General features: G+C 38.6%; 1 protein-coding gene across 3 annotated transcripts in view; it reads right to left on the reverse strand.

Annotated features, from left to right (window-relative positions):
- Positions 1-23361, reverse strand: part of CTSH (cathepsin H) — a 103606-nt gene that overhangs the window by 14114 nt on the left and 66131 nt on the right. The window contains exons 1-7 of one of the 3 annotated variants that reach the window (XM_069098663.1): positions 22366-22487; positions 21935-21966; positions 19858-19963; positions 15366-15436; positions 11171-11275; positions 5890-5976; positions 1911-1966 (exon numbers count right to left, since the gene is read on the reverse strand). In XM_069098663.1, coding sequence (XP_068954764.1) covers positions 1911-1966; positions 5890-5976; positions 11171-11275; positions 15366-15436; positions 19858-19963; positions 21935-21966; positions 22366-22441 — 533 coding nt within the window. In that variant the 5' untranslated portion in view covers positions 22442-22487. Of the gene's footprint in view, positions 1-1910; positions 1967-5889; positions 5977-11170; positions 11276-15365; positions 15437-19857; positions 19964-21934; positions 21969-22365; positions 22501-23361 lie in introns of those variants that run through there. The other 2 variants (XM_069098665.1, XM_069098664.1) reach the window with 2 other exon arrangements.

Below are 23361 nucleotides of genomic sequence, written 5' to 3' on the forward strand. Positions count from 1 at the left end.
ATCCTCTAGTGTAGAGTCTGTCTTTCTTTCTACTTAAGTTGTATTCTCAGATTTCAGCACAGTGTCTGGCACATTTGTTGTTGTTCAGTTGTGTCCAATGCTTTGTGACCTGTGAACCATAGTACATCAGGCCTTTCTATTCTCTACTATCTCTCAAAGTCTGTCCAAGTTCATGTTTGTTGTTTCCATGACATCATCTCTCCATCTCATTCTCTGCTGTCCCATTTTCCTTTTGCTTTCAATTTTTCCCAACAACAGGTTCCCCCCCCCCTCCGCCCCCACCAAATGAGCTGGCACAGTCTAGTTGACTGACTGATCAATGAAATTACAAGTCAGTACCAAAAACAAAGAAACAAAAACCCAAACAAAACCCAAATCTCTTTGTATGCTCTGTAAAATGATTTCACATAACTTAATCTTATTAAATAGTCATAACAACCCTAGGAGGTTGCTTACATATGAGTGTTATCGTCATTTTTCTGAGGAGGCAACTAATATACTACAATGTTTAAGTGTTTTACCAAAGTCATGCACATGACCTTGACAGAGGTGAAACTAGAAACAAGGCTTTCTTAGTTTTCAGTACAGTGCTTTTACTTTTTTTCAAGTTTATTTACAAATGTGCATTATCAAGCAGAACAAATCCCCATATAGGCCATGTAAAAAATATATTTTCTAGTCCTTCTAACCTGCTTCTTGGGGTAATTTTGTAATTTAATATGACTTTGAATAAGTGCTTTTAGGTTTATAAAAAATATATTACAAGACTTTAACTTGGTGCTGATAAAATTAATGCTACTATTTACCCTTGTAACAGAAAAAGGGAATTAACATACACTTGGAAGACAATTTATTAAGGATTTTTTGGGCTGGGTGATGCTCCAGATGCTGCTACAGCTTGTTCTCCAGCAAAACACCCATAACTCAGGGTTATATAGGCTAAGTGCAGCTAAATTCAAAATGAGAAATGCTGAATTCAAAAATAGTTGAAATTAATGTGTAGCCCAGGCTTTTGAGCATGCTCAGTTTGTCTAAAATGGAGGCCACTGTATTCCCTACCATATGGGTGGGGAGTAGCAGAAGGCTTGATGGAATTAGGACAGCAAGTAGTTAATTGTAGGAATGGAGTGAACCACACCGCCCTTCTTGTGACTCAATTCTGGAACTAGCCCAGTTTCCTTTCTGTGGGTCTAGTCCAATTTCTGTCTTGTGAGAATACTCTTATGGGAATTGGGAGAAAATCTTACTGTTGAACCTGGCCCTACATGGCTAGGAAACTGTACCACCTCTACCTGCTCTTTAGAGACCTTTAACTAAGGACCTAGGTTATGCGATAATAAACCTGGTCAAATCCTAAGATTGATGCAAGGAGTTTTTTCACAATTATACATTTCAAGCAACCCATATGTCTGATCTGAAAAGTGGCCCAGTACAGATCAGTCAGTTGTTGTTTCTATGTTCCTTTGATTGTTTACAGACACTTGGGGAGAGTGAGACACATCTTTTTCTAAATTCAGGGAATTGTACCTGTTTGTTCTTCCCCTCCCAATTTGGAAAGTCCCTAATCTTTCCTCTAATTAGAAATCAGATTATCTAATGTTGTATTGTTTCCTTTTAATTAATTGGTCTTGTTTGATGAATTAAAAAAAACTGTATAAAAGTATGTCTCCCCCTGTATTTGGGGTTCAGGCCTAAGCTGAGGAGATCTGGTCCTGGTTTGTTGGGTGATTGCCATGTACTGCTTAATAAATTGGTATGTGCAGAAGTTTGAACCTCTGTTTCCTCAGTCATTTCATGTTTCACCTGCCACAGGCTCCATGTTAGAAAAACTGGCCATGTTCATAAGCTTGGGCTATACTAAATTGAAAATAATTTATGAAGTCTCATCTATCTTTTCAGGGGTGACTTACCCATTGCATCCATGATTGTTAAAATCCTGAGCACAGTCCACTAGTTGTTGTTCTGCCTAATGAAATATAAATGAATTCCAGTGAATTTGATCAGAATCAAAATAATTTAGAATCAAACATATATTAGGCATGCTAATCAGATCTATGATAACAATAATACAAACAATTGTAGCTAGCATTTACACAGCACTTTAAGGTTTGCAAAGTACCTTATATGTCATATCATTTAATCCTCATAACAGTTCTTGGAAGTGGATGCTATTTTTATCTCCATTTTAAAGATGAGTCTGAGAGGGGTTTAACTGAATTGCCCAAGGTCCCATAGATAGTTAAATGTCTAGGGCAAGATTTGAACTCAGATTTTTCTAACTCCACATTCAAAGCTCTATCTAGTATCTATCCACAGGTATTAGACTCTTGGCAGGCAAAATCGGTGGGCCCAAACCAGATTAATATGTAATCGGGAAATGTTTAATAAAATAAATAAAAATATAATATGACATAGATAGTGTTAGTTTGTGGTTTCCTAAGTCAATATGCAGTCATAGGGATCCAGTTTTATTTGAATATGACATTGCCATTATGCCACCTAATTGCCTACCTGTCAACTATATCCAGGATGAATATTAGGATGAATATTCAGATAGAAATGTCTCAAATATTTACACTGCCTTAAGCATACATTTAAGTATGTCTCCTTCTTAGTACTTGAATGCCTTAAATATTTGTAAACATGCTGTATCTTACACATGAGTTTAGATAAGGGCAAAATAAGTTAGTAATTCCCTAGCTTCTCTATATAAATGATGAAATACCTGACTCTTATTTAATGTAGGGTCTTTGAAACTGGAATCTTTAAAAAGATAAATCATATCATATTTAATTTCAATTAATCCTTTTATGACTTTTTTTTTGAGGTGAAATCTATTTACAACTTCCCTCCATGTTGATGTTAGAGTTTTTTTTTTCTTTCTTCCTCTTTTTTTCTTTTCTTTTTTGCATTCAAGTCCTTTCCAATCTAAATATAAATTCAGTTGCCTCAAGCCTTAAGCATATGACTTACTATCCCCTTATGAACTGAGTTTACTTCAGTCCTAGGACAATATGACATTGTGTTATTCTTTTTTTAAAGCAAATTAAACCCTTAAGAAGCAAAAATATTAAAATGCTCAAACAACAATAAAATGATTGTACACAGAAACTTAAGCTTAACTTAAATTCCTGGCTTCCTTCAAAGCATAGCACAAACGCCATCTCCCATAAGAGGCCTTTCCTCATCCTCCAATTATCAAAACCTCTTCTTCCTCACCACAAAATTATTTACTTGTATATATTTTGAATTTATATATATATGTGTAAGTGATGTTTCCTCTGACAGAATGTTAGGTTTTTAGAGTGCAGGACCATTTTGTTGTTTTTGTTGTTGCATTTTCCAATGCCTGACACTAATAGGTGCTTAACTGATTGATTGCTAGAGCTATCTATGTTGATTATTAATCTGTTGAAGTATTAAGGTGATGGTGGTGGTTGTTGTCAAGATAAGGCCTATAATTTCTTTGGTATAGGGAAATTTCTAAGTTATAGAGAACTTCCTAATTTTGGAAACTCCTTTGTCAAACAAATGGATGTATTAAGCTCTTACTATTTGCTAAGCACAGGGGATACAAATAGAAAAACAAAGAAAGTCCCTGACCTCAAGGAGCTTGTATTTTAAAGGGAGAGATAATACTTATGGGGGAATAGTAGCTAGGCAGAGGCTCTTTGGCCCAGAAGTTACAGGGATGAAGGTCGGGGCCAGAGTGAGAGTAGACTAAGACACTTTATTTAGGAACACCAGGAACAAGGAAAGCAAATTTGATGATTCATTGTTCTAGAACTGCAGGGGAGGGAAGGTTGAAGGGCAATATACATTGATTAGGTGGGACTAGGTGGATGATGAAGAGAGGAAGTGGTAGAGGAGAGATGTGTAAGGAAGGAGTAAGTGAAACAAGCATAGTCGGGACTTCTGGAGAAGCAGGCATTAATCTGAAGAGTGGGACCCCAGGGCAGATGGATAACTGTTCTGCAACTTCTAGTCTTAGACAGTTGATTGGAATACCAAGCAGTTAAATGTCTTACCCAGGGTCAAACAAGACAGTATGATGATAAGCTAGCATTTATATAATGCTTTAAGATTTGCAAAGTGTTTATAAATATCTTATTTTACCCTCACAACAACCCTGGGAAATAGATATTATCATTATCTTCATTTTACATATGAGGAAGTTGAGACTGACAGAGGAGAGGGTAAGTGACTTTGCCTAGGGTCACACAACTGGTGTCTAAGGCCATATTAAAATTCACATCTTCTTGACTCCAGGTCTAGATGGATGAATAATAGTGATACCTAATATTTATGTAGTCCTTACTATGTGCCAGACAGTGTGTTAAGAGCTTTATAATTATTATCTCCTTTGATCCTAACAACAACTCTGAGAGGTAGGTGCATTTTACGGATGAGGAAACTGAGGCAAACATGTTAAGTAACTTGCCCTGGGTTACACATCTAGTGTGTGTCTGAGGATGGATGTGAACTCAGGACTTCCCGACTCCAGGCTCAGCACTATCCACTATACCACCTAGCAGCTTAGATAGTATGTCTTGACTTGAGCCCAGATTTTTACTATAAGTCTTCATTATGCCACGTTTCCTCTTCCATATCACCTACACAGGGACATATTGTTATTTTTGTTCTGTTTTCTTGATTATGTATCACTTCATATACATCTCCCCTCCAGTTCTTTGTATCCTTCATATTTGTTACTTCTTATGGTGTAATAATGTTCCATTATATCAATATACTATAATTTTGTACAGCTATTCCCTATTTTGCAGCATGTGTGGGTTGCTTCCATTTTTATTTTTTGTTGTTACAAATAATTTTGCTAGGAATACCTTAAGACAGTTTTTCCCCCTTATCAATAACATTCTTTAATTATCCAGTTTGGAAAAGACATCAACCTCAGGGCAAAGTTTGAATGTTCACAGAGCTGGAACATAATTTTGTTCTTTTTGTTTAAGAATGTAATATGACCAAGAAGATGAAAAAGCTCTTTCTGCTGAAAGGGCATTTAGCAGCTGATTCACAAGCACAAATTTCAGAGAAGGATGATCATGATGTTTGTACTTAAAGGCTTCCTTTAACTCCCAACTAAAATCTCACTTTCTATGGGAAGCCTTCCTTAACTTCTCTTAATTTCAATGCTTTCCCTTTTTTTAAATTATTTCTGATTTATCTTGTATAAGACTTGCTTTGTATATATGTTTGCATGTTGTCTCCCCCATTTGATTGTAAGTTTCTTGAGGACAGGGACTGTCTTTTGTTTCTTTTTGCATCCCTGGCACTTAGCACAGTGTTTGATACACAGTAGGCACTTAATAAATATTTATTGAATTGAATTAATGAACTGAAAAAGTCATAGTATTTCTACCCAGTCATACAATTTCATATAGACAAAATAGAAACAGGCTAATTCAATTTAATTAGCACTAAGTGCTTGCTATATACTAGATATTTCAGGGAAAAAACAAACAAACAAACAAACAAACCACAAATCAGTCACTGTCCACAAGACCTTTATGTTCTATTTAAGGGATATTAACAGTACACTGTAATTTCAGAAGAGAGAAAGCACTAAGATTTCATGGAGGAAGGGGCAGCTTTGCTGAGTCTTGGAGGATGATAAGGATTCTGAGAGGGAAAGACGAGGAAGGAGATCATTGAAGGGGCAGGCATGAGGGGTGGGGGATGATGATAGATAAAGCTGAGTTAACTTGTGGAGAGAGGAATTTGGGGAATAAGTAGTTCATTTGGCTCAAATGCAGAGTGTATAGAAGGGAATATGAAATAAACAAATTACATTGTACATTCTGAGAAATAAAAATGAGGTTAGCATATGGATGATTTCTCTTCCAGCATTCCTAAAGTTATATTTCTTACCAGAGAGAGTAGTTTTCCTGTTGCTATGGCAACAGCAGATTCCAGTCCCCCCGTAGTAGAAAAAGTCCAGCAACTGCCACACGCACCCTAGAGAAGAAAGGGGAATAAAGTTTGTTCAGCTTTTCTAAACCAACTTTTGGACAGAAATATAAATTCTCTCTCTGTCTCTCTCCCCTTCCCTCCTCATAACCCCCTTCGGCCTGTCTCCCAAACCTAACATACTGTTGACAGTAATAATAAGCTGTTAAAAAAAACAAAAACAACCCCCCCTCCCCAAACCCATTTCTTAAGAACTAACAATCTGCCAGGCACTGTGCCAAGCATCGAGGAAACGAAGAGAAGCAAGAGGCTCACAGTCTAATGGAGAAGACAGTTAAGGTAAATAACTAGGTACATGTAAGATACACACAGAGTAGCTGAAAGGTAATCTCAGAGGGTAAGGCACTAGTAGCTGAGGAGACCAGGAAAAGCCTCTTGTAAAATGTGGTAGCTGAACTGAGTCTTGAAGGAAGCCAAGGAAACTAGGAGGCAGCTCATTCCAGGCATGGAAGACAAGACAGGCGTAAAGGTGAGAGGCATGTGATGGGAAAAGCCAAGCAGGCCAGTGAAGTTGGTTCATGCAGTGTGAGGAAGAGAGAGGTCAAGTACAAGAAAAGCCTAGAAAATAGGAGGGACCAGGTTTTGAAGGACTTTAAATACCAAGTAGGATTTTATATTTAATCATAGAGGCAACAAAGAGCCACTGGTTTACCGACAAGGTCAGACCTGTGCTTAAGGAAAATCACTTTGGCTGCTTGGTAGAGGACACAATGGGATGGAGAAGATGAGAGGTGATCAGAAAGAAACTGAACTGGTTTGCTCACAATGGTATATTCAAAAGCCACTGGGGCTTTTTCATTCTCTTAACACAAATGTAAAAGGCTCCAGCTCCCTTTGCTAGGCCAGCAGTTGTTACTAACTTTGTTAACTTTGTATGTATGATAAGAGTAATACTAACTGCAAATATTAAAACACTATGTAAATAAAAGTGAAAGTGCTTTATATAAATTATTTCATTTGTTTGCCGTAATATCTCTATGAGTTAGGTGCCACAAGCATTGTAATCCTTATTTTACAGCTGAGGAAACTGAAGTTCAAAGAAGTTACATTATTTGCTCATAGAACATAATTATTGTAAGTTTTAGAGGTGGGTCTGTTAAGCCAAAGTGTTGCCTTTGTAACTAGCCCTCCATCCTTTAACTTTAAGTTTCATTGACCTTTGAGTTTTGTGTCCTTTAAATGTTTTCTGTCAAATCCCAGATATGAGCCTTGGACTCAATTTGTTTCAGCAACTACATGCCTTGCTAAATAAATTGTCTGTATGTAACTCAGTGTCTTTATCTCTTGACCCTAACTTTAGCACTCTTTCCAATGTAAACAAGTTACTTCTCAAAACTAGTCATGTATTCATTCCTTGAGTTTACCTTTTTCTACATAAGTCCTGTTTCCCATGGGAATGGGTGTTTCTCAGCTCCTGCAGCTCTCTCCTAGAGAGATGGGGGTCTCCTTTATCCTAAGTGCCCCTCCCCCTGTCTTGGTCTCCCCTTCTTGGAATACTTTGCATTTTATCCTGTGCCACATACAAGACAGGAGGGGTACTATATTGCCAGTCTTACTCCATTCAGTCCTATGGCATATAAAAATATCTTCCCTTAGGGGGACACTGTAGGCTGTTTTAGTGTTAGGTCAATGTTATGCACTTTTGATGAATGGGGCCCTTAGCACAGTTCAGAGGACAGGAAGCTGGGACTAGGGACCACTTCAGAGATATTAGGAATGAATCTTGGGGTGCTCATTTCTATCTGATTTTCTGTATTCCTCAGTAAACATCTCTAGCCTTGAAATTCTATCCTTCACCTTATAAGTTAAGCCTAAGCACTGTTAAGGCTAATATACTACACTGTGCTGGCTCTCCTCCTGCAACTCTGGTTGTTCCTTCTGTTTTCTCCTTCTTCTTTCTCTTCCTACCCTTGAAATGTGGAAACTCTTCAGTGTCAGACCACATACTATCTCTGCTTCTCTCTTCATCCACTCACCATCTCAGCTATGATTTCCAATGTTGGTGACTTCCACCTCTAATATTTTCAGCACTTTATATGATCCAGTCTTACAGCTCTAGTGCCTGGCTAGAATTTTACATTTGAAAATCTTATCGTCATTTAAAAAAAATCTAAAATGGAACTTCCTCATGAATTGAACCCCTCTCCTACCACACTTTCCCCTCCTCAGTTTGACTTTTTAAATTTCCATCAATGTGAATCATTATCCTAGTTACCCAATTCAGTCATCAAGTCCAGTTGATTCCCTTCTTTCTTCCCTCCTTCCTCCAACTTGTACTTGGAGTACTACTATTGGTAGTAATACTTTCATATGCATATCTTATCTTCCTAACTAGAGTCCACCTCCAGTACTTAGCACCTAACACCCTCTTTGGCCCATAAAATTTGCTTAATAAATAATTTTTGATTGACTCACCCATACATCCCTATGTAAATATCTTTATGTGTTCATGTTCCAGTATTTTCTTGTTCTGCTTCCTAAGGGGGAGTCAGTGTTCCCTTACACTGAGTAGGCAGACTGGAACAAATACTAAGAACAAGTACCTCCTTTGATTGGAATGCTCCCTTAATTTTAAGTTATGAGTAGGTGACCATGCTATGTGAGTAAGAAATGACTCAGCATGATGACTAAAAATCTGTAAACAGAGTTTAGGCTCAAGACTCAGGAGAAATCAGCTGCACTGACAATCCAGTTCTTATCCTAGGCAGCTTTCAAGGAGGCAAAATTTGTGGGATCAGATTTATCTGAAAAGCCAACAGGTGACTCATTGAATAATTCAGAAGAATAAAGAAGCAGTGGGGGAAGAGATAAATGGGGAATTATTATGGTTGAGATTAAGAGAATACATTGGGGTCAGTTTTGGGGAGGGGGGAGTGGGTAGAGCTAAAAACTTTGAGATTCTTTTGAGTTAATCAGTTCCAGATGAAAATACCCTTAGGATTAAGCATTTGTGGGTTGAATTTTAGTAATTTACACTTTAGTGTGAAAAATATCACAACCTTGCTTTCCTCCCAACTTTCCAAAGATGTGGAGGGAGGAAAAGACTATCAGTCATAGGAGTTTTGACTTAGGTGGGGGCCAGGGAAGTGAGAAACAATTTTGGACATTAGAAGAAGTTCAGGTTTGGGTTGACCACTATACTGCGAGCATTGGGAAGTCAGCATTTGGTCATTGAGTATCTGTGGGTAGAGAGAAAAGAGAGTGCTAAGAGGTAGAAGAAAACTGTGGAAGGGATGGACAGCTATATTAGATGGCCTGCTTTTCAATTGTCTGTGATTGGCTTTGTATTGAGAGTCCAAATCATATTAGGCCAAAAGAAGGAAACAAAAGCATAGAATAAGACTCAGGAAATATGCCACTGATTAGCTATGATTTATTGGACAAATAACTTAAACTTTTCTGAGCCTCAGTATAGGCTACATAGATAGGTAAAGTTTGGTAGCAGAGTCAGAGTTTGAAAAATCCAGGTTTTGGGGCGGGGCAGAGCCAAGATGGCAGAAAAATCCAGGTTTTTCAGACTCTGCCTCCTTCATTTCAAATATGTTGCTTGATCCATTAAGCTCCTATTTTTGATGTTGTAAGGAATACTTAAAACAACTAATGCAAGACAATTAGAAACTATCTTACATTTGGTATATACAGTTGAAATGAAGTTATGTCTGTTATTGGACAAATTTTGGATCACCTGATCAATTTAGGTTAAGGCAGTTTTTTCCCCTTTGTTCAAAGCTTAAACTACCATTCATATGTTAATAACTTGGCCAGAACTTGAAGTAGCTCCATTTCTCCCCATACGTTATTTTATCAGATATAGGAATCTTGTACCAAAAGGTTAGTGAAGAGAGTATTTTTAACAAGTCATTCATGATATCCTTCAATGATCATAAATTCAGCATTGGTAAGACCTTAGAGTCTATGGAATCCACCTCTCTTATTTTACAGATAAGACCCAGAAAGATCAAGTGACTACACCATGCTATTCCTTTTGTCCTTATGGACAAGATGGAGATATGATTACACAAGTCTTTCAGTTAGGAGGATTTAGAACTTGTTGATAGGCTGAAACAAAGAATATCGTTTATGTTTTTATTTTAACTCAGAGGGAAGTCTCTCACAGAATACCCAGGAATCTAGGCTTGTTCTTAGGATATTTAACATTTTTAACAATGACCTAGATAAAGGATGGATGGAATGTTTTATCAAATTTGCAGATTATATGAAGAGGGACAGTTAACAGCTGGAATGATATGCAGGATACAAAAAGACTTGACAGATTTGATTTGTACGCCAATTCTAATAATATAAAATTTAATAGGTATAAATGTAAAAATCTGACACTTGGGTTAAAAAAAGATAGGCTTCACAAGTATAGCTAGGTCCTGATAAATGTGAATAATGAATCCCCCCCACTTGGTGACATTATTAGAATTTACACAGCCTATTTCCATTGGCCTAGAACCAATGACCACATTTAACATAATTATAGCTTCAAATAGTGCAGCCACTTCAGGTGATTCACTATTTGCTTTAAAATTGGGACCTAGCTATGAAAGATGTGAATCATAGCTACCTAGCTATTTGTTTGAAAAAGCTCTAGAGATTCAATATAAATTGTCAATATGACTGGGCAGCCAAGATGCTAATGTATTCTTCATTTCATTATATTCTGCTCTGCTCAGACCCCACTGAGGTCTTGTGTTTAGTTCTGGGTCTCATATTTTAGTTGTGATATTGACAAATTGGAGTGTTATTGATTGTCTTTTGGATTCAAACCAAGATCCCTTTGGACCCCAACTTCAGCACTCTTTATGCTGTTATCAAGCTGGCTCTACCATTTAATTCCCATATGACCTTGGGGCAACTGACTTCATTTGCCTCCATAAGCCTGAGTTTCCTTTAAAAAGACAGAGACTGGATTAGCTAACCTCTAAGGTCACTTCCAACTCTAAAATTCTAAGATTCTGTGAATTTGGTTAGGGAGGAAAAGATAAAAATTTTGACTAGTTAGGGGGAAGAGTGTGGAAGTAGGAGCTGGGGTGGAAGAGGAGAAGAGAATTTTCTGGATTTTCTTCCTGCAATAGTCTTTTTACTGGTTTTTCTGTTATGTAATACTAGTAGACTGTTCATGAATGAGACTACTTCATAGAAATTATTGGGAAATTCACCAAATAAGTGTTTATACCTGGTTTTTCACTGGTGAGACATAATTTCCTTTCTTTCTCCAGTCCATATATTTTGGGTATGGACCAACACGTCGAACGTGGGTACCTTTAGTAGCTGAGCAATTCTGAAATAACAAAATACCACGTTAGAAAAAAATGCTTTAAAGTTTAAAAAAATGAAAACACATGATTAAACTCGAATACATAGTACAGAGATTATGTAAGCGGGAAATCTTTTTCGTCTGCCCCTTCAGTGAAATTCAGCATCAAAACAGACACTACCAATTGCTGAAAACATCAAGCTAAAAAGCATGGGAGCAAGCATACTTGTTTCACTCTGTTAGTAACTGGGAAAGTATGAGACCATCATGCATTATCCAGAAAGTGGGCAAACATGCCATTATGAAATTGATGTACAATACTGATGAACTTCTCCAGGCAACCAATTTCAACATAATTTTCTATAATCCCTCACAACTGACAGCATCAAAGGCTTTGGTCAAGTTGACAAACATTGAATACAGGCCTCTGTTCTGCTTCTGGCATTTCTTCTGGAGTTGACAGGCAGCAAACATCATATCAACATTCCTTGGTCCTTTCTGAAGCAACACTGGCTGTGGAAGATGACCATCTTCCAGGTGAATGATCAGTCTCTTAAGGAGGCCTCTGACAAGAATCTTACCAGCAATGACTAAGATAAAGACACCCCCGCACTCCCTCTGGTGATTGTTACAGGACAAGCTATTTCTTTAACCTTTATAGAGGGGACAATACAGGTATCCTTGAAGTTCTAGGAGATAACATCCTCTTTCCGTATAACATGGGAAATTTCAGTCAGCTTTTGTATAGTTAATGGGCCCCCACCTTGTAAATCTCAGCTGGAATAGAATCAGCACTAGTAGTTTTGCCACAGGAGAGGAGCCTAATGGCATTCAAAACCTCTTCTTCAGTTGTAAATTTGGTTAGAGAGGGATTGGCTTCAACCTTGATTGATAACAGTCTGTTCAGAACACTATGGAAGTGTTCAGCCCATCTCCAGGATAATGTCCTTATCACTAGTCAATTTGGCTCCATCAGTGCTTAGTAACTGAGGTGCATCATAGGTCTTTAGCCCATAAATAGCCTTTAGGGCATCATAAAAACACTTCTGATTGTTACTATCTGAGTAAAACTGAATTTCATCTGATTTCTTACTGAGTCAAGAATCCTGTATCTGTCTAAGCTTTGCTTGTACTTTACTTTTGATGGAGTTAAATGCTGCTTTCATAGAGATGGATGAACCATCCTACTGGTAATCCCCATGGAGTGTTCATTTTTCATTTAGTAGCTTCTGAATTTCCCCAACATTTTCATCAAACCAGTTTTGATGTTTGTGAGTGTTCTGACCCAGATGAGTAAATGCAGCACTATACATCAAATCTCTGAAAGTCACCCATTCCTTTTACTCAACTCTTGCCAACCATGTTTTGACTCAACTTTCCTTCCAAGTTAGCTATGAACTGGTCTGATTCAGAGAAGCACTCTGGTCTGCTGACATTAAAGTCTTCTGGTAGTCATCTAGACCTGCAGCCACCATTTTTGTTGAATATGAATACTTAGCTTGGAGACTATGTCTGTGATCACTCCAGCACTCTGCACCACACATTGCCTTTGTCATTCCCATATCCAGTTTGTCTCTTGTCCTTACAATGACATAATCTATTAAATACCAATGTTTACTTTGAGGGTGTATCCATGAAGTTTTCTTGTAATTAGGTAAATGGAAGACAGTATGGGTGATGAGGTCACGAGATGCACAAGTCTGCTTGTTGCTGTTTCTGTTTCCATTTTTCCCAAGGCCTCCCTGCCATGTCTCTGGTAGTCTATGCCTACTGTGGCATTAAAGTCACTCAGAATTATAAACTTGTCCTCTTTTTGTCATATTGATGATGAGGATCTCTAGGTCTTCATAAAAATTTTTCTTTGACTCCATCAGGGTTCATCATGGTAGGAGCATAGGCACTAACGATGATGATGTGATTCTTGCCCAGTGGCAATCACATTGTCATGAGCCTGTCATTCACTCCTTTTGGTAGGCATACAAGCTTGTTGATTAGATTAGTTTTTATTGTAAAACTGATGCCATCATCATGGCGCTCCCCTTTACTGTGAAAAATGCGTATCCAGCTTTGGCTTCAGTAAGCTGGCCTGCATTTTCCAGCCTTGTTTTACTCTGGGCTGTTATTTGGATGTGACACCTGCTGAGTTCTCTCACAACAAGAGCTATTTGTCTTTCAGATCTATTGGATTTTGTGTTGTCCATAAGTGTGTGCACATTCCATGTACTGATGGTGAGGGTAATCAACTTTTTGTGCATTTTTCTGTTTTGACCGCAGGTTGGGGTCCCTGCCTTCCAGGTAAACAGGCCAGGGTTGGGTAAGAAGACAATTTTTAGGGCACCTTTTCTAGTCCCTTCCTCAAACCAGGAGGTGAGCAGTGTGGTCCTTAAAAGGCTGCTCAGACTCCCAGGGGGCTGCTGAATCCCAGTGTAGATTCCAGTGAGAAGACAACCCTATAGCCTCAGCCACCTGTGTGCAGGGTTGTGACTACAGCTCCCAGTGTATCCATATCTGCTGCTCTGTCACTTGTCTGTCACCATAGAATTTTGAGATAGTTAAAAATAGTAAAATGGCATGGGTGATTGATGTCTTGTGATTCATGCATAAATTGTATGTAAGTGAGGGAGAGTGTACATGAACTTGTTGGCTTCTCTCTTTTTGAGTCTTCACACTCCAATGGTAGGAGAGAGTCAAGATCACCAGGTATGGCTTGAGATACAGTGGATGACCTTGATATCTTTGATGTCTAACCAAGTTCTGAGCTCCACAGTGCCTGCTTCTGCTGCCTTCATGGCCATCGGAACAAACTGTTTTCATCCACCCATTCCCAGGAGAAGGCTTCACATGCTTGGGGTAGACTTTCCCTGCCAACTCACCAAAGGGTTTGAGACTCCTCGATTATCTTCAGCCTGGTTTAGCCCATTGGCCAAAACAGTTTACCAGAATGTGGCCACTGCCCATGCTATAACTTCTTAGAGCCACAGGTGAGAGGTAGATCAGGTTGATACATCAGAGGTGGTAGTCTTCCCTGAACACACTCCACACCCCACTACACTGCACTGAGGTATAATAAGAACAACTGATACAAAATATCCCCCCAAAGTTTGTGACACACTCTCCTACTAGTACACATGAAGTCCAAAGGAAAGTGGGCTCCAGCTTAAAGACTACATGTTTCAAAGGAGTAACATAACTTTCCTATAGTATTCATAATGTTCTCCTTGGGTCTAGCACAGCTTCTCTGCTGTACTCTTTGGAAAGCTTTGAAACTGCTTTTCCTCAGTTCTTGATGCCAACACTGTGCCAACTATTCTAGGGACAATGCTAAGACCAGGGAGCTAACAGGAAATCTGAAATCTGCTGGCCCTTACAAGGTACTGCTCCGATCAAAGGGAGGAGGGAGAAGCCAAGGTATTCTCTTGTCTTCAAAGTAATTCATTCTCAGAGGCTTGGCTAGAGGCTTCCACTATGAAACTGCCAGATGCCTGAATGCCAAAGTTCCAAATTTGCTCATTATTTTATAGATGACCCACTGGCTGTGAACAAGTCTCCTCAGCAAATACCCATACACTTCCTGTGCAACATTACACTTTTTCATTCAACAGCTTTCAAGGACTTCTAAACTGATTATGGACTTGTTGAATTTAGTCTAAAGCCTATTATGGATTCACCAGAGATGTCAGCCTTGATCCAACCTACTTTATTGATTATTCTCACCTTACAAAAGCATTAGAGTATAGTTTCTTCTCATTTTAAGTGAGGTGGGAAGAGCTGTTCTAATGCACCCCCACTCTCACATGCCTATTTTCCAACTGTCAACTTTGGTGCCTCTCCCCTTCCTTCTTTGGTTCTAACATTTTTCTTAAGGTATGACTTAACAAAATGTCCTTGGTGCCATCTGAGTTAAAGTTTAAAACACAAGGTTCTGAATTTTCAAGTTCCTTTGAGATAAGGATGGGTTCCAACTTTTCTGGTTCTCAGGAATGATTCTGAACAGAAGTCCATTTGAAAAGAGAGAAAATGGAAGGTAGATGAGAGGAGACAGACCACATTGTAAAGTAATTCAAAAGGTTTACGTTTTTAAAACCCCAATTTTGTTAGAATGAATGGCACTTACTTGAGGTGCTCTGATGAGATAAGTCTTTTTGAATTCATCAAAGGACATATCTGAAAATTGGTTCAGTGCCACTGAAAGGAAGTTTCAAAAAAAATTAAATAAGTAGCAGAGGAGTAATAAAATGCTTCATTCACACGACCTTTGCTTATTTGTTTAGTCTTTTTCTGAACTTTTGAACCCTTTCAATTTTCTGTATTACACATGTACTGAATTCCTTTAATTTGCATAAGAGTAACTTGGTTGTAGGTCTTGCTAGTATCCCCTAATATAGCTGACATCTCTAACCCCACTTTCCAAGACCTAGTAACTCAGGCATATGGTCTCTGGTACCCCTTCCGGCTTGCAGTTTACAATAGTCTGAACCTCCTCTAGAGAATCTTGGCTCTTACTCTAGGGAACACATTCCAACAGAGTGGACAAGAACACGTGGACTGACTGTTTAGGGACATCTTAAATTTGAGCAGAGTAGAAACCCCTTTACTCTCCCAGTCCCAGCTGTCCCAATATAATTTTACTAAAACTAACTACACCAGGATCCTGTATCTGGTTATCTGATCATTCAAGTCCCCGCTTTTTTGCATATCACTCTTCTAATACTTCAACAATGAATTCAATTAAAAAAAAATCATTACAAAATACTCCGTCCTTCTCCTCCAACTATTACCAAATATTTGGGGCCACATCTAGTTTAGGCCAGTGTAGTCATTTAAGTTTGAGATTAAAATATAATAATATGCTTGTGGACCATAAAATAATAATAAAAAAGTTTTAATAGATTAAATAAAATTAAAAAGGATATAATTCTTAATTAAATTCAAATAAAATGCCCTACTTACACATTCACCATAGTAGTTAGCAACACTTAGGAAGGTGTTCCTGGAGAGCATGGGAATTTTGCTATAAACCCCAAGGTGGCAGTTCCCCATACTCTGGGGCTTTATGCTTCAGGGGCCAAGGAAGGCAAACCAATAATTCAAAAGCCACCAAACCACCTAAATCCCAAGGATGACCACTCTGCCACTTTAAAGGGAAATCAGTTTAGATTATACATAGCAATGTATACATTGTTTCTCCTTATAGTAAGAACTAGAGTAGTAGTAGAATTTTAGTAGTTTCCACTGCAAGGAGAAACAATGTATATGCATATAAATAAATATAAAGTCAATACAAGATAATTATCACAGTTTTATTATGTATCAACTGATGTCCTCTCAAACTCCTAGTTCATTAACTCCCATGATCTACTTTCTTTCCTTCTCAGTCACATATGGTTTTGATCATACATACACTTGATTTCACCATTGTCCATTTGTGTTCATCCTCCATTACCCAGAATCCTGAATTTCCTCTCCTTTGACCACAAGCTCCTGACATTCTACTTCATTCCTGGTAAACCTTTCTTTTATTCCTCATCCCAATCTTTGGTCTTTCAGGTTCTACTTGTTTTGGCTTCACTTCCATCCTTTTGCAGTCTTGACCATAGAGCACATCAGTCAACACACATTTATTAAGCACATTACATTCCTCTGTGCCAAGTACAGTGCAAAGAAATGGGGACCCAAAGGGCTGGTCAGCTATGCACTGCCCTCTGTCCTGACTCCCCTGTCTCTTTCTCCTATCATTTCTCAGGCTTTGCTAAGGCCCTTCCCTGCAGTTCTGCCATCACCTGCTTTCTCTTTTCTTCATCATGCTCTGCTGAGCACTGCTGGAAGAAGTCCTATAAGTCTACTGACTAAATCCACTCCAAGTGTGTGTTATTTAAATTTCACTGGGGCCTCACTGCTGCTGGGTCAATCTTCTCTGATTGACCCAGTAACATTCCTTTTTTTTTGGTTGTTGCTTTTTGGAGGGGGGAAGGTAGGGCAATTGGGGTTGTGACTTGCCCAAGGTCACAGAGCTAGTTTTTTGGGTTAAGTGTCTGAGGCCACATTTGAACTCAGGTCCTCCTGACTCCAGGGCCAGTGCTCCATTCATTGTGCCACCTAGCCACCCCCCAGTAACATTCCATAGAGGCCATTATAAAGCTTCTCTTCTTAACCCTTCTATCCCACCCTCTCCAACTCCTTTCAGAACAGGACCTCCTGTTAACACTTTATAAATAAATGCCTTTCATCAGGAATTCCCTCTTCTCCCCTATTCTACATCTCAGAAAACCTCTCTGTGTCATCCACCATTCTTCCTTTGCTCCAGCCTCTAAGAAGATGTAACTTTTTTCCCTCTAATTGTGCTCCTGGTGCCCTTTCTCTCCTCTTCAATCCCTCCTCATCTTCTGGCTATTTGCCTGCAGCCTAGAGGCCTGCTGGGGTCTCCCCATAGGTACATAACCCACACTCGACTAGCCACTCTCTCAAGCTATACATAGTCCCATATCAGTGTGTCATTTCACAGCCAAGCTCCCAGAAAAAGCTGCTCATATCGCTGCCTCCACTTCCTAACCTTTCATCCCCTTCTTTTAAGTTGCCTTTAGGAGCCACCACTGGGAAATTGTTCTGTCCAAGGCTATTTGTGATCTCATTGACCAAATCAAATTGCCTTTTCCATTCCTCATCATTCTGGATCTCTTGGCAGTTTTTGATCTTGTTCACTACTCTCTTCTCATCTCCTCACTTAGCTGTCCAGATATTGCTCTCCCATGATCTTCTTTTCAGTCTCCTTTGCTGGATTCACCACTCATGCCCTACTTCCTTGACTCTGGGTTTCCCACAAGGCTTTCTATGGATCCTCTCATCACTTTCTCTCAGCTCAGTCATCATGTCTATCTAGATCATTCCCTTATCTTTATGTTCAGTACTAGTCTCTTTTGAGCTCTCTCTGTCTATCATTAACTCCATGATGGACATTTTTTTTCTACCTGGATGTCCTTCTATAACTAAAAATGTCTGGACTGGAATTCAGTGTCTTCCCCACCTAAACATGACTTTCCTCCAAATTTCTCCATAGACAATCAGTTTTCTAATCTCAGAATCACCCTTGACTCTGCACTCTCCCTTCTATATAATCAGTCACCAAGTTTTGTCAATGAATAATAGTAGTTAACATTTATATAGGGCTTACTCTGTGCCAGGCACTGTCCTAAGTGCTTTTCAATTGTTAAGCCATTATTATTATCTCATTTGATCCTCATAGCAACCTTGGGAGATAGGTGTGATTATTATTCCCACTTTATAGATGAGGAAACTGAGGTTCAAGGATTTACTCAGGGACACACTGCTAGTAAGTATCTGAGGACAGATCTGTACTCAACTCTTCCTGGCCCTATCCACTGCACCAACCAGCTGCCAGTTCAACCTCTACAAACTTCTCACATTTGTTGCCTCTCCACATCCAAGGTCTTCATCATCTCTTTCCTTGGCATTTCAAATAGACTCCTAATTGGATTTCTGGTTTTTTTCCTGTCCAGGCCAACCTCCACACAGATGCCAAAATAATCTTCCTAAAGCACAGGTCTGAACATGTCATTCACTTGCTCAAGACTTTTCAGGGTCATCCTGTTGTTTTTAGGATGAAATACAAAATCTTCTCCTTGGTATCTCAGGCCCTTCAATCCATCAGCTCACTCTTCTAGACACTTGATGGGGTCCCTTTCACTCAGTCAACATTGCAATCATTCATGCCACCAGGCTAAATGTCCCACTTCCTGTTTTCTGAGCTGAGCATTCCATCTCTTCCTTCTTTACCTTTTCACAGGTTACTACTCATGCCTGAAATGTACCCAGTCCTTTCTTAGAATCTTTAGCTTGCTTCAAGACCCAAATCAAATTAGCTTTTCCAGAAGCCTTTGTTGTTTGTTCCCCCTGCTTATTAGTAAATGTTACATACCATCACTAAAACATAAGCTTCCTCAAGGCAGGGGCTGTTTTTCCATTTGTCTTTGTATCACTAGCAGGGAGTACAATGCCCAGCATATGGTAAACACCTACTATGCTTCCTCCACCCCCCACCCATGACTACTGACCCTACCCTCACCTCCTAGTCTATGGCCCATTAGACTGCCATGTGCAGCAACTGCCCATAAACCTGCACGCCTCTTGCCTCTAAGGAGGTCTGTCACTGTGATACCTTTTTCTAGGACTTATCTTCCTCCCATTCATGCTCTCTAGGGGGACAGGCCAGGCCGTATCTTGGAGGCATCAATCAGAGGCAATCACAATTACTTGGTTCAGCTAACTCTGCAATCCTCTGAAAAGTGAATTTGCTTCATGCATAAAAATTCCTAGTTACATCTCAGTTTCATATTATAGTAACACCCTATCATTTCACCCACAAAAACGAAGCTCCTTCCCCCATTGTATCATATCCCCTGTGTCTGGCACATAGTAGGTTCTTAATAAAATACTTGTTGATTGATTATTTAATGATTCGTATAAAGGCATGAAACTGTTTCCTGGTTAACTGATTAACATCCTTGGCTTATACTCTCCTGCTATTTTCTAACATTATTTTACCATCCCCAGTTTCCAGAGAAGTATTAAGGATAATTTTGCTACATTACTTTTGTATGAGTGGTTCCCAGCATTGTGTTTATCAATTATTCTCTTCCTTTCCAGAAAATTATGTAGTCTGTGATGATACTCTGACAAATCATATTTCTTGTTGTGCTTTAAAAAAAAAGACAGCATAAGAAAACTATTAAGAAAGCAGCAATAGGTTAACAAAAGATTGTATTTTTTTGTAGGATGACAAGGGAAGACCTTTCCTACTGATTTATTTTATTGGACTAACAAACTTAGGTCATCTCAGTACTGTGGTTTTTTTTTTAATGAATATACAATGCTTTAAATAGAGATGTTCATATAGGAATGTGGGGGATTAGTGGAGAGCCATGCTTGAAATGCAAAATAAGTGAGCATTAAGATTTTTTTTCTTTTGCCACATTGAAACACATTTTCATTTGCTTAAGGGCACTAATTGTCAGGCTTGAAAGGTAGAATGTTTTATTCAGAGTAAACAAGTAAGAAGCCCATAAGGACCTTAATGAACATGTTAATTTTTCATTTCTTCTGTAGATGCCAACTATTACTAAGTAGTGTCTTGCCTTGTATGATAAATGTCCAGATGGTTGATCAGAAGAGCCTGGTCAACTTAGTCTTGTATAAGGATAAAGATACTATTTGGAACTTTTGATTATGTCACCCTGCCAGAGGTTCACATTGGGACTTTGATAACAAATCTGAGACTGATAACATCTGGACCCTGATAAGAGTTGGGGGGTGACTTATGCATAGCTCTTTGAAGATGAGTATTTAATTCTCAACACTGATGGATTTTATTCATCAATTTTATGTGATTGCTAAAGCCAAGCTACTATACATTTAGCCTACAGAGTGGACCAAAGATACCTGCAATACAGTGCATTCCAAGTCAATGAGATCAACAGAGGATCAAAAAATGATCTTAAAAAAAAAAAGCAAAGGGGCAGCTAGGTCATTCAGTGAGTAGAACACCAGTCCTGGAGTCAGGAGGTCCTGAGTTCAAATGTGACCTCAGACACTTAACACTTACTAGCCATGTGACCTTGGGCAAGTCACTTAACCCCAATTGCCCTGCCTTCTCCCCTCCAAAAAGAAAAAAAAAGCAAAGTAAAATGTACTGTGTATAAAGTAATGGTAATATTCTAAGATGATCAACTGTGAATGACTTAGCTATTCTCAAGCAACACAATGATACAAGACAACTCTGAAGGATTTGTGATGAAAATTGTTATACATCCCCAGACAAAGAACTAATGGTGTCTGAACAAAGCATATTTTAAAAAATTTTCTTTATTGAGGTTTTTTTGTCTATATTTTCTTTCACAACATGAAATATATTTTGCATGACTACACATGTATAACCTATATAGAATTGCTTGCCTTCTTAATAAAGGGTGTGGGAAGAGAGGAAAGAAGAGCATTTGGAATTCAAAGTTTTAAAAAGTAATGTTAAAAAGTGTTTTTCCATGTAATTGGGGAAAAATAAAATACCAAAAGACTTCTTTCTTTCTTTCTTTTTGCTTTTTGGAGGGGGGAAGGCAGGGCAATTGGGGTTAAGTTACTTGCCCAATGTCACACAGCTAGTAAGTGTTAAGTGTCTGAGGCTGGTTTTGAACTCACTTCTTCCTGACTCCAGGGCAGGCACTCTATTCACTGTGCCACCTAGCTGCCCCCAAGACTTATTTAAAAAAAAAAAAAGCTTGCTGAATGTGCAGAAACTAATGATAAAACAATTTTAAAATGGTTTTATGACGTTGTTCTATTGAAATACACTTTGAATATTAAAAATAGCCAGAATATAATAAAGAATCCTTAAAGAGAAAGAGTGACTAGGTTGTTCATTAACATAACAGAGTGATAATAGTTTGAGGGGTCAAAGCAGCAGCCCCTATGCCTTTATTCATTACTCTTGACAATTATAATCAGTTGCTTAGTTTACACTAATTGACATTTTATTTGACAAATATTATTTTTGAAGATTCTGGTGATGAGTTGGAAATTCCCTTCTCTTTACATCTGTTACCACAACTGACATAATTTCTTAGCAGGAAACTTGTGAGATGTAAAAAGCTCTAAAAAGAAGAAGTAATCACTGACCTGTTTCATCCATGACTTAAATTGAAACTTCTCTGTGAAAGCAAAAACACATTTTAGAATTTGGTATAAACCAGACATGTTTGGTCTACATTCAAGTAAACTAGCTAAAATAAATAAATTTTTATTTTTAAGGACCAGTTATTTAGTTATCTAATAAAGTAAAAACTTATATGGTGCCTTACAAAATGGAAATTTCTGATACTCTCTAATGCAAATTTCTAGGTTAACTCCAGAAGTAGGAGTAGCTGAAATTTAGTGCTATGGATTGCAATAATATCAGTGGAAAGTTGTTACTTTATACATTAATTAGGTAGCTAGATAGCTCAGTGGATAGATAGCTGGGCACGGAGTTAGGAAGAACTAAGTTCAAACCTGGCCTCAGACACTTACTAGCTATGTGACCCTGGGCAAATCACTTTACCCCTGTTTACCTAAATTCACTGGAGAAGCAAATGGCAAACCACTCCAGTATCTTTGCCAAGAAAACCCCACGGACATTTTTGGCATGCTCTGGTCCTTGGGTCACCAGCCTGGGTCACTGCATTCATTTAATGGTCTGAGGACAAAGTCTAGAAAAAGTAGAGTTCCAGATTGAAGGGAGATCAGTGAAGCAACATAAATTAATTCTTAGCTAGATAGAAGGAATTAAGAAAAAAATACTAACATCAAACATACTCTAAGCCTCTACAATGTTTTACTGGTTGTCACTTAGAAGTAGGATACGGGTATTTAAATCAGATCATTTTCAATTTCAAAATTCTTGACTGCAAAGCCAAATTTCCTTTTTTCAAGGTCCTAAACGCACAGGATTTATTTTTTCAGATCCTAAAAGCACAGCCTTGGAAATGCTGGCATAGTATAAAGGAATACTGGTTGGCAAGCCAGAAGACTTGGGTTTAAATTGCCTTGGGAGAAGTCACTGATTTATCCTCTCTGGACTCAGTTTTTGCATCTGTATATGAGGGGTTGGATCCACTAATCCGAGGTCCCTTTGAATTCTACACCTCAGATTCCATGTTTCTGTCTGGAGGGAGCCAGGAGACCTGAGGTCTAGGCCTGCTTGGTTCTGACAGCCACAGACTGGTTCTGGGACCACATGGGGCCCAGTCCTTTCACCTTTCTTGGCCTCAATTGCCTCCCATTCTGTAAAAGGAAGAGGTGGAACTAAATCTTTAGGGGTCCCTTCCTGCTTCCCAAACCCAAGGGTCTATGGTTTTAATGTTTATCTAATTTTATTTTATGTAATTCATGCACACAAGAGGGCTGGCTAATTTTAAAAGCAGGGACTTAAATTACAGACAGTAGAGGTGTCTGCAGGGGCTTAGTTTCAGCCCCTAGCATAGGGTTTCCACAGCTCCCTTCCAACAGGTAGTGAACAGTTCAGCAGCAGTCCTGAGCTCTGTATTTATTTGCAAAGGACTTGTTTG

This window comes from Petaurus breviceps, unplaced genomic scaffold, assembly GCF_028583685.1.
Source record: "Petaurus breviceps papuanus isolate PSGF00001 unplaced genomic scaffold, PetGlider_PUasm1.0 37, whole genome shotgun sequence".
NCBI classification, from domain to species: Eukaryota; Metazoa; Chordata; class Mammalia; order Diprotodontia; family Petauridae; genus Petaurus; species Petaurus breviceps.